The sequence below is a fragment of the Candoia aspera genome, chromosome 3 (assembly GCF_035149785.1).
Source record: "Candoia aspera isolate rCanAsp1 chromosome 3, rCanAsp1.hap2, whole genome shotgun sequence".
NCBI classification, from domain to species: Eukaryota; Metazoa; Chordata; class Lepidosauria; order Squamata; family Boidae; genus Candoia; species Candoia aspera.
The window spans coordinates 155818788-155839295 of record NC_086155.1 but is presented as its reverse complement, the minus strand read 5'-3'; the positions used below and the strand labels follow the sequence as shown (position 1 = coordinate 155839295).

Here is a 20508-nt window from a genome sequence, read left to right as displayed (position 1 = left end):
TAAAAGCAGTAGAAGAAAAAGTAGATGGAGATTTCCTTAGGAACTGATATTGGCTTTGAGAAGCTATGGCATACTCAATACCTTTAATCAGAGCTATTTACTTCTCTGGATTGAATTCACACTAGCCTAAAGTAACTGGCTTGTTTGTGGTTTACTATTCTTTGGAAACTCAACCCAAAATATATGTTGAACTCTGGGTAGTTGGGTTAATTCAGTCAGCCATAGGTTTGTGTATTGTGCAAATACAACCTGAGTGTTCTTCCTCCCAGCACATAAGTGTGGTAAGCTGAACACTGGCTATTTTTTATATCTGAAAAGTTTTCCATTCTTTGTCTCTTCAAATTTCACAGAGATCTAAAAGTTAATACAGAATGCTAGCAGATATTTTGCTGATGTCATAAAATACATGACCATCTGTTAATCTGGGTACAGTAGTCCTTGGGTTACGACTGTAGTCCTCGGGTTCAGTGACTGTTCAAAATTATGCTGAAAGAGTGGTACTTATGACTTGTCAAAAGTTCCAGCTGCTGCAGCACCCCCACAGTCACATCTTCGCAATTCAGGCACTTGGCAACTGGCTCACACTTATGACGGTTGCACTGTCCCATGGTCATGTCATCGCCATTTGTACTCCTTAGCAACCCCCACCCTCCCATAATCTGTAACATGCACCCTCCTGCGCACCCGCTGCACTCCTTGCCTGGAACTTCCACCTCTTCCCACTTAATGACCTGCATGATCCTGGGGTTCTGATGGCAATGGGGAGTGCTGGGATTGCCATCACTAAGTGATATAGTCATGTGACATTGTGCTTTACAACTGCATTGCTTAGTGATGGAAATTTTAGTCCCAATTGCTGTTGTTACCCAAGGAGTACCTGTACTGTATTTCTAAATACTTTATGATTAAAGTGTTAAATTATCTGCACTAATACTAACTTTCAAATACAGTTTTTAGCTGTGTTTAATGGAGATAGCAGCAAGGAAGAACACAAGGGTATCTAACCTGATACATGGAAAGAGTTACTAAGAAGCTAACACTGACCTCTATGAAGCATGAATTCTTGCTCTTACATATTTTAAGTAGATGCTTCTCTGAACATTAAAATTTAGTTTGGATAGTGATTGCAGTCATTTCTGTATTTGGACAATAGCATAGGTTTTCATAAAGCGTTTTTCATGATCTTGGCTTAATCATAATTTATGAAGCTGTGTTTGGACAGTATCTAGAATCACTGTTTGCAAAGGTGGGTTTCAAATCTGTATGAAAAGCTAAAGATCAGTTGTTGTTCATTATAATTCTGGGGCTCTTTTCTCGCTGTTACTAATCTGAATGATGTTCTAGCCTAGATAAGTTACCTGGGTTTTTGTCTGCTTTGTTTCTTTTTTTAGGAGATGTAAAAGACGGCATTAAAAAGGAAGTAACATTTGCTACTTTTGCTGTTGGTGAAACAGGCATACCATCCAGAGAAAATAGAATTGTAAGTATGCAAATAGTTTCCAAAATCAAAGGAAAAGTATTGATAAAAAAGAATTTTTTTTAATAAAAATATTAAAATAAGTCTGCCATTTGTTTCAAAATACAGTTATTCATATTGAGGTTAGAAGATAAAACATATCTTCTCTGAAGGGATTTGATGTTTCACAAGCAGCATTTATGGTACATAATGTCCAGTTATAATTTGGATCACTTTTTCTAGCCAAGTGGGTTGAGTAAGATTGTGATGGGTTTTCAGAGCAGTTGGATTAAACTTTGTAATGTAAAGTTAAACATTTCGGTCACTTGTTTTTCCACCATTCAGAATCAACTTAGAGACAAAGAACTTGAAAGGAAGCCCCTTCAACTAGAGCCCTCTGTCCTGAGTGTGAGCACAATTGCATCTGCTATTGCAAATGCTTCTGTTAGCGCTGAACCATCACAGCTAGCTGCTTTGATGATGGCACTGTCAAATAAAAATAAAGAAGGAAGAAATGTTCCGGAAGGTGACAAGCTCACAGACTTCTCAGTTGTCAATCAGTTATTATCCAGCAACATGGAAAATAGTACATTTGATATAGTAAAGTATCTCGGAAGAGTTGAAGAAGTTGGAAATAACAATGAGCAAGAAAGCCTAATTAAACACGAGGAAACCACCATAGATGGGCACAAATTTTTGCCTGTGCATGAATCTGAAACTCCTCTTTCAGGAGATACGTCTAAAAACAATTTCAGTACCAACTATGGAAAAGAGAAGCAGCATCTGGAAAAAATAAATGAGGAAAACTGTATGAGAGATTTGCACTGTAGCATTTCTTCTGAGCAGAAAACAGAAGTGGAATATGTGCAAGCATCATCTAATACAGTTGAATATTTTCCATCAAAAGAGCAGACTTCTTTACAAAATTCAAAAGAGAAGCCACCTGAAACTGCTCAAGTATCTTCAGAGACTGAGTTGCCAGCAATCCCAAGTGAGTTTTAATTTTTTTTCTCTAACCTGACTTGAATTCAAAAGGCACTTTTATAAGCAACAAGGAAAATAATAATAATAATAAATTACCTGCATGTTTTTATGAAAGTTTCTTGATTTGCCAGCTTAATTGGAATTGGATGATAAAAGATGACTAAAAAAATGGAAATCTGAATAGGCTTTACTTAAGTGAGCCAGCAAGCAATGTCAGAGGTTTTCTGTTAATTATAGTTTCCTGGTTTATTTGGCATGAAATGAAAAACTGTGCATAAACATGGAAGGCATTGAGATATGAAGTTGCAAACCTATCTTAATACTCTGGTTCATAAGAAGTAAAGGAAATACATGTAGCCAGAAGGCTTGTTGTTCTAGACTTACTTTTGGACTTATTATGGAAAGTAAGTATACATGATGAATTTGTGTAGTACTTGTTTTGGGGTCACACAAGCTAAGTCATAATGTAATTCGTTTACTTTTTGTTTTGTTCAGCATAAAATTTTGGCCAAGTAATTGTGGTTTTGAAATCGTGGTTTATGGCCTAGTTTTACATGTAAACACAATGGTCAGAACTTAACAATCTCTATTAAAAGAAACATAGTATAGCATGTAAACCCAGCCCTAAGTGCAGTGCTTTGGATCTTAAGATCAGTTAAATAAATAAATTAAAAGAAAAGAATATTTTCTGTTTTATCTTTCTTCCTGAACTTCCCCCACATAGCCCATCTAAAAGGAACGGGGAAGTCACATTCTGGAAAACATGAGGTAGAGCAGGGGAACTTAGGAGAAGTATCTAACATTTCTAATTGATTTTTTTTTCTTATAAATGTCCTTCTAAATTGTTAAGAATTGGTATATTAACTTAGTATTTTTGCATATTTGCTTTTTTGAAAACTAAGTAAGTCATGATAATTGTTCATGCTTTAGAAATATCTAAAAAGGTTTTTTTTAATTATCAAAATTAGTTGGCTTGAAACAGATTATTAGATCTAATAGTGTGGGGTTTTTTTACATTCAAGTATATTCAGAGTTTTACTTAGGCATGAGAAATAATAGATCATCTATTAATATTGTAAGATAAAGAAATGCAGTAACATTGAAATAACAGAAAGCTATTGCCATGCTGATTTTAGCATGCTTGTACAGCTAAATACAAAATTTACTTCCTAGGGAAAGTTACTGGAAAAATTAGTTATGCCCCAGATGTAATATCTGTCTGTTATTGTGTTCAGTGAAAATTGTTCTAATACTGTTCCCATTCCAATTGCCCAGTGTTCAGTCATTATTACTACTTATAATTATTTTTATGAAACAATACATTTGTATAAGTGAAAAAAATCAACCCCAAATAATTGATCAAGTTCTCAACCCTTTTTCCCCCTTTATCCAGCCAATTCTGAATCAGATGGAAGACCTAGCACAACTACCCTGCCCTTCAGTTTAAAGCCTATTCCAGTATTGGTTCCCCCTTTTCCTAACAATGAAAAAGCTACAAATAAAGAGAATAGTATGTACCATAATGAAAAACATGTGACTTTTGAAAACATACATGTTGATAACCAGACTACTGTGGGTAAGTTAAAAATCTTGTATGTGAATTTCTGCAGGTCTGAAGGCAGTTTAGTTTCTCTTTTCAGAGGAGAATGACCTGCCATGATAGTGGTGTGATTCCTCCAGTCCATTTCTGGAGGACTTTACTCGTCTCTACTGAAATATCTACTACTGTTTTTCAAAGGCTTTTCTCTTCTTTCTTATCCTATCTTTATAGTTTAAGGTTATGTATGTAGATTTCTTGTTTTTTTTTATTCATTGTTTGTTTAGAAAGAGCCTAATTAAAAATAACACCCTCAATGAGAAAGCCACACCACTTGTTCTTTTTCTAGAGTAGAACTAACTATCAAGGAGAACCCTTCAATATCATATACTGTCTCCATCACTACAGCTTAAGCTAAATCTTGCTAATACTAAGAATATTCTGTTAGCTAGAAATGTGAAGTTCCCATAATAGAAGAGATTCTGAAGGAATTAAAAGAGCATCATCTACCTTACTAAGTCTCATCTTTTAAATGGACATTATTTTTGGTACATGATCCTCAACTGAAACAATGACTAGATCTCATCTTGATTTGCCATCCGTGAATGGTTCAAGCCAGTACTGCATATTATTAATCAAATTTATCACCTGGGCGGTTTACAATAAAACATAAATAAAAATATAAAACTGTAAAACACAATAATACACAATAGAATAAATATAATAAAAACCTCAATGGCTGGAAGTTCTTTATGATTTGCAAGCAGAGCAGGGTCCTTCTAAGAAACTAACCATCCCCAGGAATGGCTACTCTCTCTCCCGCCTCAGGCATAATTACAGAACCAGGTCTTTAGCTGTTTCCTAAAGTCCAGGAGGGAGGGAGCCAATCTCACTTCTGGGGGAAGGATATTCCAAAGGGTAGGGGCTGTTGCACAGAAGGCCCACCTCCTGGACCCCGCCACATGGAATTCTCTTGCAGACGGGGTCCGTAGCATGCCCTCTATGCACAACCGGGTGGGATGAGTTGATGTGATGGGGAGGAGACGGTCCCTTAGGTAACCTGGACCCGTGCCATATAGGGCTTTAAAGGTGATAACCAACACCTTGAATTGGACCTGGAAGCATACTGGCAACCAATGCAACTCACGGAGCAAAGGGGTGACGTGCTGATCTTGGGAAACCCAAGATCGCCCGCACAGCTGCATTTTGCACCAGCTGTAGCTTCCAATTACTCTTCAAGGGTAGCCCCATGTAGAGCGCATTGCAGTAGTCTACATGGGAGATAACCAGGGCATGAGACCAGCATATGCTACTTTACTTACAAAAAAAAATCACATGTAGTCTGGGCTAAGGGTTGTTATAAATGCAGTAGCATTTACTAGTTTATTGAGAGTCATCTCTTGAGAACCTGTATGCTGAACTAGGAGCAGAAAAACCCACCTTAGGCATGGAAGCCAGCTGGGTGACCTTGGGCCAGTCACTTGTTCTCACCCCTAATCAGCATCAAGCTCTGCAACTAGCTGGATGAAGAATAAAATTCTTAATGTCATTGATAAAAATCTCTGCCATGAGAAATGTAGTGAGCATAGTGCAAAACAAGCAAAACCTGAAACAACTTTGAGATTTACAGTTGTAATCGAAATTATTCAACACCCATTGCAAATCAGGTTGATTGTCAAAATGTACAGACTTTCAGCTGCTTGCAATGAACAAATCAAAAGCAATTGAAATAGCTCAACAGAACGAATGCTATAAGTTGCATTTTCAGTTGACTTTGGGGACACCACTTGAAGTAGGGCACAGGTATAAAAAGTTGATATTTCTTCCAATAATACCTGTAATATCTCTGTATCAGTTGGTTTTATTCTGGATCTTGTATCTCCTGTTAACTTCTCTTAGAATTAGATGTATAATGGATTATATATTGTCCCTTTGTGAATTTCTTTTCATATAAGTTGTTAGATGTTTCTATGACCATGCTTTGAGCTACCATATTATAAATGTTCTGTGTTGATAGATAGTGGAAAGCAATCTGTTTATTTTATTTATTCAGTTTATAAGCTGCCCCCAATCATCCAAGCTTATAATTGGCTACATTTGTTCAGCGAGTTGATTGGTTGTTACTTAATGTGTTGATTGAAACTGGCCATTGTGCATTATGAACTATATTTAGAATGGAGCATTTTGTGAGAATTCAGCAAATTATGGTTTATAAAGTTGCCTTCCCCCTCCCCCCAATTTGGTGCACTGCAAATTGCTGCCCAATCTGAAAGATTTTCTTCTGGAAACTAATGAACTACCCTCAGAACAGATATATTGGTACATTCTGGGAGAAAAATCATAACATTTGGGGAACTGGCAATACTATTTTATGCATCACTAAGAAGAATCCAATATATTTTTCCTAATGTTCAGGTGAAGCTGTTGTAATAACTCAACCAAAGCTTATAACCTCTGCACCTGGTGTGCAGATTTCAGATGATGAACAGTATAGCTTCAGACCTTCAACCTCTCCGCTGACTCATTCATCTCCAAGTGAATCTTCAGGAGCTACCTTTTCAGGGTAAGAAATCTATGTGTGGATGTCTAAGAGACAGGATAGTATGTTTGTGTACGAGAGACAGGGTGTTACAATGTCTTTGAACCACAGCATTGCTTCCATGTCCTGTATCAGCTGTCTGGTGTCTCAGGCAGAGATCATCTCCATCTTTTTTTAAAACTAGGGCTGCAAAGGATTTAACCTTGGGTTTCCCACAAAGGAAGTATTGTGCTCAACCACTAAAATAATGTCTTTCAGTTGAATTTGCTCATTGTTACTTAATTATCAGAAAAGGTTATTTTTGTTTTTTAGAGGATGCCAATTTTTACCTTTATGTTTCCTTTATTAAACATCCTTCTTTAAAGGGAAACCTTTTCAGGAAATTATGGAAGATATTTAAATTGACATTGGACTTTGCAGTTGTGCAAGTTGTGTAAGTCATTGATATATACTGTAGGTATTTTTCTTAAAGTCTCTATGCTTTGTTTCTTAGGTCTGTTTTTCCTTCTACATCACCCAACTTTAAGGAGGCAACTTGCAATGACAATACATTACCACAATCAGTATGCTCTGATCCTAGCTTAGGACATTTGACTTTTGTTTCTGCTACTGAAAACACCTGTAAGAATCTAGCTGTCTCTAGTCCAACAAGATACAAAGTAAGTACTTTGTTAAATGCTAATGCATATTTATATACAGTCTTTAAAATTGTAGTTACCTTTCAAATTACACTTAATGGAGTTGCAGTAGAATAAAATGTTAGTCGAGGAACATTGTAGCTTTATGTATGATTTCTTGAGCTCTGTAGGTTAATTATTTCTGTTTTAGCTACAAATGGACTCCTCAGTTTAGAGTTTTTTGTACCCCAAATTTATGATATAGTGTAACTAGTACTGGTGACAATTAAAAGTATTGCACCTAAAATTTGATACAATCCATTTTATCTCACAAAATATACATGTAGTCCTTGCTTAACGATGGTAATTTCCATCGCTAAGCAATATGGTCATAAAGAGTGATTTCACGTGACTGCATTGCTTAGTGATGGCAATCCCAGCAGTCCCATTTGCCGTTGTTAACTAAGGACTTCAAGTGACGGTGACTTGCAACTTCTTGCTGGCTTCCAACAAGCCACATCAATGGGGAAGCTGGCAGGAAGTTGTAAGTCCCAGTCACGACAAGCCTTTCCTTAGGTAGCTCACAAGCAGACCAACAGGTTGGTCAGTGCTACGGAGTGTGGTCTGGCAGGGGATGGGTGCTGCGGCACAAGTGTGGGCGGGTTGGGTGCAGTCATGCAGTGCGAGCGTGTGTAAGCGTACTCCGTAGCGGGGCTCTTTGAGAGAAAAAGCGACAGGAGTGACGTACAGGAGCGACTTGTGACATTCTGTCAGCTTCCCCATTGACTTTGCTTGCAGGAAGCTGGCAGGGAAGGTTGCAAATGGCAGTCACATGACTGCAGGATGCTGCAACTGTCATAACTGCGAGTCAGTTGCCAAGTGCCTGAATAGAGAGCCAGTTTGGTCTAGTGGTTAAGGCAACAGGCTAGAAACCAGGAGATTCTGAGTTCTAGTCCTGCCTTAGGCATGAAAGCTGGCTGGGTGACCTTGGGCCAGTCACTCTCTCTCAGCCCAACTCACCTCACAGGGCTGTTGTGGGGAAAATAGGAGGAGGAAGGAGTATTTGGTATGTTTGCCACCTTGAGTTATTTATAAAAATAATAAAGGTGGGATAGAAAATAAAATTTAAACAAATTGCAGTCATATGACTGGGGGTGCTGTGACGGCCAGAACTTCAAGGACCGGTTGTAATTACCACTTGTTTAGTGCTGTCGTAGCTTTGAACAGTTGCTGAACCTGAGGACTACTTGTATTGAAAACCACCCAATAATACTTTTGTGAGTTATTTTCTCCTTAATTATTTGAGAAGCAGTTGTCAGGTGGCACCATTAAATTGCTGACTCCATAAGTAAAAGTTCAAATTAAAATATCCATGGAGTCCGAGAGTTAAAATAGGGGTGTGACCAAAATGGCAAATATGTTTTGTTGAACTTGAAGCAGTGTCCTAACAGTCAGGAATCACGCTGAAACGAGGAGTAGGTCTCTAGTGTTTATTACTGCTACATAAGACAGAATCCTAACAAACTGAAGAAGCGTGGGAAAACCCAGACAGATAAACCCCAAGAGTTAAGGCGGATCTGATCTGTGTCTCTTTGAATGGCTGCTTAATTCCTCAGTACTACGCATGCGTTTTCCCCCCTGGATAGAGGCCCCCTCCTGCTCGCCATCAGTGCTCATGACAAGCAGTGCATTCTAGTTAAGAAGTTTGGTCAAACTATTCCATATCCATCACAGGCCAAACTAAAACCTGGAATACCTTTGTTGTTTTCGTTTTTGGCTGGTATACTTCCCTCCCTTTTTTTTAATGGTCACTTATCTTTTCAGTGCCTTCTTTTACTATTAACTTCCTTTAGCCATGCTTGAATTCAAGAACAGCATATCCTGCCAGTCTGCCTATTGTTCCCCTGATCATTCCTGTACCTTCGTTTCCCGTACTTCCCTTTAGCTTCCAGGGATGGCCTTGCTCTCACAAGTTGTTTTCTCCGTTCCAAAACACCTCTGCTCAGAATATGCATGTTTCAAATACATCCATAGATCGAACAAGTATGTTTCAATTCTGAAATAAGCTGCAGAAAACTGGCTGTTCCATGAACGGTATATTTTATATACTGTACCTCTAATTAAACTGCAGTTAATCCATCAGTATTTCAGTTGTTATGTCTAACATAATACAGCCAATGTTGTTTATCCATTTTAAAAGAGTTTGCTAAGGACCCTGATTTTTATTTAATTGCTAAATTAATAATAGTTTAGTGATTGGCTTCTTCTCAATTGGCTGACATATATAATTAATTCTTAATTAGTTGAAACTCTCAAAAGCTTTTATTTGCAAGCAGAAAAAGGACAATTTCTTTGAGGTTTAATGATTTCTTAGGGTACATTTTTATTTTTTTCATATAAACAAAATGATTCTAGTAGTAGAAATATAAATTTACAGCTTAAGACAAAATTCAGTTTTTTCCCTTTGTAGCATATGGCTATGAAAATACCCATAAAATGCAAGTTATTGAAGCTGACTTTCCACAAAAAGATCATGTTGTATGTGAAGAACTTTCTATGTCAGTAAATGTATAGCAAAAGTTACTGTAGAGATAAGTTGCTCTTGCTCTTGCTGCTGTTAGCTATTTTTAAAAATAAACTTATTGATTATTTGAACTTACAATGAAATATTGATGGCACGTATGTAATAAAATATGTACCTGACCTACAAACACATGCTGTAAATTCTAATCAGAATTCTAATGTTTTCTGTTCAGAGTAATCGTCCCAGTGAATTGAGCACCACAATAGTTTGGACTAGTCCAACTTCATTAATAGAGAATCAAACTGGAAAAAGCATTGCTTTGCAAAATAGCAAATCTCTATCGCTGAGCAAAAATATAAAAAGCAATGCTAAGAGTCTAGACATAAATGAAAATGTAGATCCTAACAATCAATGTGACAAGAAAACATCAACTGAAGAACTTCCAGCAACAGATGAAGATCAATCCACACAGAACTGTAAAAAAATAAATGAACCGGATCAGGTTGATATACCTAAAATACAGCAGTACTGCACAAGTGCTATACATGGACCAGGATTACAGTCTCCAAAAAAATTGTCTACTTATAATGATTTAGGCAGCTGTATTTCATTAAATCAAAATAGAGAGCATTCTAAATCCCAGAGTACTTCTTCAAAGCTTTCACCAGTGTCTTCTGGACTTCCAACACTATTAACAGGATGTTCTCTTAAAACAACTCCATTTGCCCAGCAATATTTGGGAAGCTTGCCATCTCACACAAATGTTGTTTTGCCTCGGTACTGTCCACCAGTTCTTAGTGTTCCAGCAGGTCTGATTTATTCTACAATTCCTGTTGGTCACATTCAAAGCTCAGTAACTCCTGGAGTAACAGTAGGTACAGATATTGGGCCTGGACTGACAGGAACAACTCAGCGTTGCAACTTCACATCCAACCAAAATATCTTCAGTAGTACATTGCATACTGGGCGAGCACCTGATGTGGGGGGACCCAGGCAGTGGGAAGAATCAATGCCATTTGGGTTTGGTAAGTGAATTAACTTTGTCTTCAGTAACATTAAAGTTTTTTCTGGTCAAGAAGATTAACCCCTCTCCCCCAACATTATTTTGCAGCCTCTGAAACAATTATGTATTTTTGCATTCTAGTGGTTTTATCTTCACATGTACCCAAATTGGCTTTCTCTGGACTATTAGCAGGGTATGCTGCATACCTTGTCTATATCTATCTTATTAACAAGATTGAGGGAGAACCTCAATCTTGAGGGAAATTGAGGGAAAGCCTCAATTTACCAAAGCTATGATGGTGGATGGTGGTCATTATCTATGACCCATCTTGTGGCAACCATGATATATGGAAATTTGTGACTTGGAATATGGGACTAGTAAATTTGCCCAGCAATGAATGATGTTTGTCCATAAAAGTGAACACTGCTAGGTATAAGTATGTGCTTCAGTAAATTTCATTTTTAAATGCTTACAGTATATATCACCCAACTCATATGATTCTGGACAGTTTGCAATAAGTATTAAACATCTAGAAATCATTCACTTCAAAACTCAGCAATAAATAATAACAACAACATAGTAAGGAAGTAAAAACAAAAATAATCCTCCACCAAATACCTAAATAATACAGTCTGTGCCATCTTCTGAAGTACTAGTAGGGAGGTACAAGTCTCGAGGCAGTATTCCAAAGTATGGGGGCCCTAGTGGACCCTTGATCTGATACACGATAAAAGAGAAAAGCAAGTCATTTAAAGAATAAAAGGTTCTGTATGTAGTGCTATATTGACAAGGTGGAAGCAAAGATGTTTTGCAAGGATAGAAGAGTGTGGAGAGTATAGTGAATCATAGTAGTGTAAACTAGATTTAGCTATATTTCTATTTCTCTTACCTCATGCCTTTAATTCCTTCGGTATACTATTTTTTATTCTATTCCTGTGCTTTACATAATGTTGATTATCTTGAGGTAGAACAGTGTGATGGGTATAGATGTACATTTATCTCTGCGGTAGGTCACAATGTGCTTTAACTCCTTCCCATACCAGAATCACCTTGTCAACTGGGAATAACTATATGGACATTTTGGCTTTATTTAGCAATGTGAAATGTGTTATATGGCAATGGTTCTACAGTGATAATATAATAATTCTTTCAAAGGCATAACAAATTTGTGTGTACCAGTTGATCTGTGTTACAAAGCCCCAAAGTAAGAGACTTCCTCTCACACAGAGTTTACCTGGAAAAACTCAAAGGTTCTTATTCCAAAAAGCTTTTCAAATAATTCTAGTGTAGACTTTTTATTTTCCATGCTATATTTGGTTAAATCATCAAAAAGTAGGTAATAATAAAATGACAGAAAGAAAGCTCTTTCCCCATCACCTATGCCATAGTTCTGTAATATGTGAACATATTTTTCTAACATGTTGAAATTATTCTTAGAAATTATTTATTTATTTGTCATATTTTTATTACCACCCATCTCCCCCACTCGGGGGACCCTGGGCGGTTCACAATAAAACAGTATAAAATTCAATAAAATCAGAATAATACCAATAAACATACATATAAAATAATACTAGATAGAATGAAAACTTTGGTGGAAGTTGTGGTTTATTTGTTTTTTACAAGAAGAGGTATATCATAATAACATCTGATACTAAATTTAGTTTTTACTTTTATTTTATTTATGAAATTTATACACTGCCCATCTCACTATGGAAGTGACTCTGGGTGGCTTACAAATAAAAGGTCATAAAAACCATTATAAAAGTACAAAAAAGGTTAAAAGAGAAAAACTAAAAGGCGGAGAGAGCATCTTCAAACTACCAACCACCCCCAGGGCTGCCTACCACTATTGGATCTCCAAGCTAGGTGGCAGAGCCAGGTCTTAATGCTCTTCTGGAAGGCTAGAAGAGTGGGGGCCAACCTCACCTCCAAGGGCAGACAGGGCAGGGGCAACGGCTGAAAAGGCTCTCTTCCTAGACCTCGCCAATTGAAAGTCTTTAGCAGGTGGGATCCATAACATGCCCTTCCTGCTGGACTGGGTGGGATGGGTCAGTGTAATTGGGGTGAGACAGTTCCTCAGGTAACCTGGGCCCATGCCATGAAGGGCTTTAAAGGTTTATAACCAACACCTTGAATTGGACACAGAAGCACACCAGTACCCAGTGCAGCTCGCACAGCAGAGGCTTTACATGCACAGCCCTAGAGGCACCCATAACTGAATGCACCAGCTGCAGCTTCTGGATACTTTTCTAGGCTAGCCTCATTAGAGTACATTGCAGTAGTCCATATGCATGGTAGATTTCAGTGGTGTCGCTGGTTCTCAGGAAGGAAGGAGCACATTCCAAGGAGGTGGAAGAGATAAGAGGAGGCACAGTCCAGAAAGCAATGGTGGGAAAACAAAGAGGTTCAGAATAGCCCCGCCCTAGAGCTCTCCCATGTTATTTCCCCTTAGGTTAGGTAGAGTAGCTTTAATCTGGCAAGATTCTGTCTGTATGGTGTGAGCAAATAAAGAACTGAAGTTTGACTGGACTGGTTCTTCGTTGTTTGTGGGCTGGGCCTGACAATACGGGAGATGACCAGGGAGTGAGTGACTGAGAGAACGATTTCCTGATCCAGGAAAGGATGCAACTGGCACACAACACGAAGTTGAACAAAAGCCCTCCTAGCCACAATTGCCACCTGCTCCTCGAGCAGGAGTTGTGAGTCCAAGAAGCCCCCCAAAATGCGCACTGGGTCTGTCTGGGCAGTCCAACCCCAACAAGGACCAAAGATGGTAAATCCCCAGGTACAGAGGAGCCCCACACCATTTAAAATGCTGTATTAAATCAAATTAGTAAGTCACAGCTATGGACTTCAAAGTTGTATAGGCTTCCTTTATTTTAGTCTGATATTTAAAAAATAAGGTTACAGGGATTGGATAAAGAATAGGTATTAACTTTTTAACTACTTTTTTATTACTGTTAAGAGGTTAGTCTAAAATAAAATGTCTAACATGTAGCCATGCTGTACTGTATTTTTTTTATTAGAACGTGTCAAAGTTCCAGAAGAAGTAAAATTCCCTAATGCTTGTTGTGTGGGTCTGACATCCCATGCTGTCCTTAATATTTTTAATCCATCTGAACGGTGGCTACAAGTCAGTATTCGCCTCCTTAGTATAATGCTTAATGGTGAAAAGGTATGTAATAAAATCTGCATGTTCTTTAAAAAATTGTCTGGTATTAAAAATACAATTTGTAACTTTTATGTGCTCAGGAATTGAGCAAAAATAGAAATGATTAGAAATTGGTTGTGCCTCTTTGTCAAACATCTATGTGACATTTATAATGAAGCTTTTATGTTCCAGTTCAGATTATCTATCAATATAACACTGAGGCCAAAAAGCAGAGAAGAATAGGTGTTGATGTGGCCAGCACAGTCATACAACTTTGATATTTCTGCTTCTATTTATGTCTGTAGAGTATATATGACATAATTATATTGAAAATAGTTACCCAGTTTGCCTTTTTTTTTTTTAAATTATAGGTGGAACCTTTGAAACACAGATGCCTGCTATTTAAGAGCAAAACTGTCATAGGACCTTGCACTACAGAAGAACTAAAAATGTTATTTTTACCCTGTCAAGCAGGAGTCTTCCAGTGTGTGCTTAATATTGCCTCTTGGCCATTTTCTGCAGAACCAGATATTGTTGTTCAGGCAGAGGCCTTAGCAGCTAGGGTAATTGTGAATGCAGTGGCTGAAAATCCTGATATAGAGGTAAAAATTAGGATATAGAGATTGAATACAGTATATAGTTTGTATTTATTTAAAATAATTTACGGCATGCTTAAAAATGAAGAACATTATCAGTATTGGTCCATACTGGTTAGTTATTAGTCTATATTAATTAACTATTTTTTTCTGTGTCTATCTGGGTGTATAAAAATAGAAACTCCTTTGGTTTAAGTCATCATCTCACAAGTGTGTGTCACATTTTTTGTCAAATCTGTTATCTTGAAGAGTTGGTTGAATGAAGCTGCATGGTAACAATTACCCTCTGCAGAAATAGTAAGTCCTTTTTATACATCCCTCCCCTGTGTTTCATTTTGTTTTTTCTTTTTTTTAGGTGGAAGCAGGAAAAACAAATTCTCTTGATTTTGGTGATCTGCCATATGGCAGCTGGAAAGCACTTCCTCTGAAATTAACTAACAAAACTTGTGCTAGAGTGCCAATCAGACTTGTTATTCATGCTGTAAGTACACTCGATATATACACAATATTTTGTGCTATCATGGAGATTTTGAAACTTTGTAAGTGACTGCTAGGCTAGATTCACTGCTGTCTTTATAGAAAATTATATGGCATATCATGGATGAAATTATAAGGAATGCCCACTTTACTTTGTTCCAAGATGAGCAGAGCCCAGCTGGATTATCTTTCCAAGGCCTTTATTGCTACTCTACCAAGTGCTAGTCCGCAGTGTACTTCTTGATTGCTGGTTCCTTTACTGTTAATAATCAATCCTAAAAGGCAAAAGCTATCTACCACTTCAGTATCTTCATTGTCAATTCTAAGACTGGTAGTTGTATTTGTTGTCATTGATTTGATCTTTATATTTAATCTTACTCCTCTTTTTTCATTGTGCTCCTTGACTTTCATTACTAGTGCTTGCAGATCATTTGTATTTTCAGGTATCAGAGTAGTGCCATCAGCATAGTACTGGTTATTGATGTTTCTTCCTTCAGTTTTAAAGCCATGCTCATCTTCTTCCAATCCAGCTTTTCAAACACATGTATAGTTCAAACTGAAGCTATTTTAGAAGATTAGTGCTAATATTCATACACCTCCTTTATAAAGAGGCTAAGATAGATTTCAGAATTTCTAATGATAAAAAATAGGCATTTGATAAAGCCACTTATCACAAAAGACATCCATTAATAAAACTTAGACAGTGGACTATAATGGAGGTAATAGTGAACATGAATAAAACCTTGTCTCTAATATGTAAAAAATATTTATTACAGAATGCTGTAGCATGGCGCTGTTTCACATTTTCCAAGGAGCCAGTTAATCCTTCTCTTAAAAGTACAGTTCCCTCTTACAACATCTCTCAGCTAGCAGCTCCATCAGTTATATCTCATGTAATGAATGCAAGTTGTGATACACAAGTAAGTAGCTGTAGACTAGAACAATGAGCATTTGTATAAAAATCTGCAACTGTCAGCCATGGAGAAAATATGTTATGTTAAACTTTGGCAACATTATTTTACAAGTGTCTGGCTACATGCTAAACTTGTTGTATTGGAGATACCAATTTGAGTTAGTAGTATACCTGATGCCTGGGTGTGTCCAGGAGGTTGTGTTAAAAAAAAAAAGAATATTTGTACTTTCTATATTCTCAATATATATGTAGCTTAAGATTATAAACATTTCTGAAATCCACATCTCTTGATATCTTAAAAGCATCGTTCAGTATAAGATTATGTAGCCCACTGGTATCTCAACTTTTATCAAATAATTTTAAAAATTGTACTTCCTATATAATGCTTAATTCTATTCCAGTATCTTTCTTTCCAGGATCCTGATGTTTTAGTAGTATGGGTCCAGTTTCATGCACCAAGCAAGTGCATATATTCAGGTATAGATTTGCTATTTCTGAAATAAATTATGATATAAATCCTGTGGCTAGGTTTAACAGAACAGAAATCTATTTTTTAAAAATGTTTGGCCAAGCTGGTATGGAAATTCCAGCACTTTGATATAATGGACCATTTGTGGGGACGGGGTGTACATTAAACCAGAATTTATGTAACTGATGTAGCAAATGTTTTGGGAGGGTTTGAATGCTATTTAACTTCATGAAGGAGAAAGCAGAGACTGACTGCTCCCTGTTTTCCTGCACAGAGAAAGGTAATACTTTCCTCATGTACAAAATACATGCACAAAATAGATTCAGAATTAATAATTTTTTTTAAAAAAAATCACTGCAAAACAATGATATAGTCAAACCTCTATTATTGAATGTATATTAAAAAGAAGTCCACAGTTCTAAACAACTGAAAAAGTAGCTTAATAACAAACCTCATTCTAATGATAAATTAAAACAAGTGTAATAAGCAAACAACTTAAACCATAAATGAACAGAAGCAAAAATATCTCAAGGACTAAAAACAAAACGTGAAAGAGGGATAATCATACCTCTTTAAGGAACAAGTTCCATAAAAGGAGAGCTGCACAGAAAAGCTGTATCTGCTGTCTGGTCATATCTTCTGGTGGAGTTGTAAACAAGGTATACCAGAGCAGCCTCAGGAATCCGTGGAATGGACTATACAGATTTCGTAATTCTTTCTATGTCCTGTTATACCTATATCAGACAGATGATGGGTGGCTTGAGAAGAAGCACATACCCATGCACAAGACTTTTATTCAGTGTTGTATTATTACTGAGATTTCAATGCTTCTCCATTCCACAAAATGCTGAGTATTTTACGAAAAAAGATAATACATTCAATACAATGGAAAAAATGAGAAAAAAACAGTGCCATCAAGGGCAGGCTGAATTAGCATCCCCTGAAGGCCTTATTGAATAGCCAAGTTTTTACAGTCCTGCAAAAACGCAGGAAGAAGGTGGTGGTCCAGATGTGTGAGGGCAAGGGGTTTCATAGAAGGGGGCCACCAGAACATATTCATTTAGATATCAAGGGGGAGGGGACTGAGCATCCCATAACCCTCGTTCTATGTTTTCTAGGTTATTTGTTGTCAGTTTTAATGCTATCAGTTTTGAAAACAATACCATATAAACAAGTAGAATGGTATTCTAAATACTGTCATTTTACTAATGGTATTCTAAGTGATATCATTTAGATATATAATTATATGATGAACTATTTGAGGACAAAACTGACTCTAGAATGAGAAATAAGATTTTATACTTTAATTTTTTCAGATTCTTTGGGACCAGCTGATGAGTACTTTGCAAGAATTGATGTGGAAATTGATTGTCCAGAGCCTGCTAATGTTTTAAGAAGTATACCTTTGAGTGCAAGATCTGGAACCCCTAGGATATATGCTCCTAAGGGCCTGCAGGTATTCTGTAAAACCGATTTTACAAAATACAGACTAGCTCTGAATTGGTAAAATATGTAAAAGTTATGTGTAATTTTTTTCAGACTTTATATATGTGTACAAAAATAGGATCATCATCAAGGCAGCAGTTGCCATTAAAGAATGCTGGGAATATAAAAGTTGATTTGAAGATCATGGTAGGTTTCTTAATTCGTATTCCTCAGGAATAACTTAAAAATTATCAACTGTTCAGGCATGTGGTATATGAGGTTAACGTAATTGTTCCAGGATATTCTTTTTATTATAAGAGTCCATTTGGTTCCATTAGTTTTTGAAGATAAAGTAGATGACAAAGCAGTGATCAAAACTTGGGGTTAATTTGATCAAACTAAAACCACTTTAGACCTATTCTATAGTAATAGCATTATGCCACACTTGAGAGGCCAGATGGTGTCAGCCAGAAGAGTTGTTTCCAGTGATTATGCATCTTCTTCTTATGGTAGAAATATAGCATTGCCTGATTTATGGTGAACTGTTTGCAAAATGCTTCCTGAAGAGTCAGTTGCTTCTGTTCTATCAATCTGCTTCCATTGAAGAATGGTTGGATGTGGTTTTGGAAGCTCCTGCTTGGCCTCTTACAGATCATTTTTTCTTTTGCATAGCCTGAGGATATGAGAAGAGTACATGCAAGTAGACAGCAAGTTCATGTTTGACTGGCCTTTCTCGATTTTACTTACGAAGCTATGGTGATCTGACAAGCCAACAACTGTATGCTTTACAGTACCTAGATTAAGCATTGTAGCCTAAATGTGGCTCCAGATAAAGGCATCAATATCTGAAACTGGGCTCAGTTTTTCTAGAAAATTGCAGATTGAACAGCAGCCAAAACTGTCACCGTCTTTTACTAGAACAGTAAATGTTGACAGCTTGAAGTAACACTGTTCCTTTCCAGACAGTTGAGCCAGATAACTGCATATCTATCAAGCCTGAGGATCTTATTCTTATACCTGGAGAAGAACAAGAAGTAACTATTGAATTTTCCCCAAAGGACTGTAGAAATTCAGAAAGGTAACATAGCATAAATGGTTTAATGATGATATTAAATAATTACTATTTTTCTAGCATATCTAACAATAATTTTGTTTTAATAGTGTTGTGAAAATATTGGTATTGCCATCTGGACCAGAATATAAAGTGACAGTGAAAGGTGATGTGTCCATGGAAGAGAACAAACCTTTGGTACAAAAATGCTCCAATTCAGAAGTTCCCCCCATTCTTGCCAACAAGCAGCTTTTGACCTGGGGAGGTGTACAGCTTGGCAGGACAGTGTAAGTGTCAAGAACAATGTAAGCAATGTATGAATCTTGATGGCTTTACAAAGCCTGAGCTGCATTTTTATAAGTAGTTCTTTTAATTGAGTGATGATATAGGACAAGTGAAACCTTAAAGCAAGATTTTTCTAACGTACGCATGGGTCAGGAGTATATATTCTATAATAAAATGCCTTGCTACCAAACATACAACTATCCGTGTACTACTCCAGGAGATTCTTAGGTGCAGCCAGTATATTTGTGAGAATATTGAAAGAAGTCCCATTTGTGCATACCTACCATAGAATGTGGTGGTCTGAATATCAGTCCTTGAACTGTAATTGCATATGTAACAAGGTTATAAGTGAAAAATGGTACATTGATCAAACTAACTGGATCAAAATAAGCCATACTGGAATACTGTATAGAATTCCAATTTTCACACACACATACAATTCACACACAAACTAGCTTCTTGTCCTGCTGTTGCCCTCTCTTCTAGCAAACCCCTTTCTCCCAATCCCATGAACATATCTGTCTTGTTGACCTTTGTCCAATATAATTCACATCTCTCAACACATCTACAGAAAGCAGAAGAAAAGGTGTAGAAGGGAGCTCTGAAAAAGCTGCTCATGTCTTCTGAATCATTCTGATAATTAGGCAAGATTCCTCAAATTCAGTCATGAGGGAAAAAATACTTTCATAATCTTTGCAAGACAAAAAAACCCTATAAACTTTTAATGAGAAAGCAAAGCAACACTAAGGAGTTTCATAATGGTGACACTGCCTTTTCCAGCCATTTTCTAGCTTCAACTCTCTGTCCTGGAGATTGAAAGGGCAAAGCTGGGTAACTGTTTGACTGTGACGTGATCTTTGCACAAGTCAGCTGATCAGGGGAGGATATTTTAACGCAAAACTGTTGCTCCACAATTCTAGCACTGATTAGGTTTAGGTACTCGCACAACATAGTAGAGGTAGTCCTTGTTTAGCAACTGCCTCGTTTAGCAACTATTTGCAGTTATAACAGTGATGAAGAAGTAACTTTATGACTGATCCTCACATTTATAATCATCGCAACTCTATAAAGCAAAGAACAGCTGAAGTAAGATCACAAGCACAGTCGTTTCATTTAGCGACTGCTTCACTTAACCAAGTTGCCAGTCCCAATTTTGGTTGCTAAACAAGGACTATCTGTAACTCCATCTATGATCTAGTTAAGCATGTCATGAAAACCCAGTCTGCGGGATTGAAAAGAGAGTTCACAAATCTTTGGAAATATTAACACCACTTAAATTGCTTTGCTCAGTAAGATGAAGAAAATAATAAGGTTTTGAGTAATTTGTACAGTTTCCTCCTGTATGTTCTAAAATAGTCTTAACTGTGAAACCTTATTAAACTGCACCTTGAACAAATGGATGACCTCCAAGCAGGTGCAGATCAATATGTTACTTAATAGTGAAATACTTATTTGACAAAGTGATCTGTTAATTGCAT

General features: G+C 37.0%; 1 protein-coding gene across 1 annotated transcript in view; it reads left to right on the top strand.

Moving 5' to 3' along the window:
* CEP192 (centrosomal protein 192) overlaps positions 1 to 20508 on the top strand; it is a 75901-nt gene that overhangs the window by 19825 nt on the left and 35568 nt on the right. The window contains exons 16-30 of the mRNA XM_063299954.1: positions 1392 to 1480; positions 1802 to 2447; positions 3834 to 4016; positions 6393 to 6540; positions 7010 to 7175; positions 9890 to 10682; positions 13690 to 13838; positions 14186 to 14416; positions 14766 to 14891; positions 15664 to 15807; positions 16217 to 16277; positions 17586 to 17725; positions 17809 to 17901; positions 18657 to 18772; positions 18856 to 19032. Of these exons, the coding sequence (XP_063156024.1) occupies positions 1392 to 1480; positions 1802 to 2447; positions 3834 to 4016; positions 6393 to 6540; positions 7010 to 7175; positions 9890 to 10682; positions 13690 to 13838; positions 14186 to 14416; positions 14766 to 14891; positions 15664 to 15807; positions 16217 to 16277; positions 17586 to 17725; positions 17809 to 17901; positions 18657 to 18772; positions 18856 to 19032 (3262 nt within the window). The remainder of the gene's footprint in view (positions 1 to 1391; positions 1481 to 1801; positions 2448 to 3833; positions 4017 to 6392; positions 6541 to 7009; positions 7176 to 9889; positions 10683 to 13689; positions 13839 to 14185; positions 14417 to 14765; positions 14892 to 15663; positions 15808 to 16216; positions 16278 to 17585; positions 17726 to 17808; positions 17902 to 18656; positions 18773 to 18855; positions 19033 to 20508) is intronic.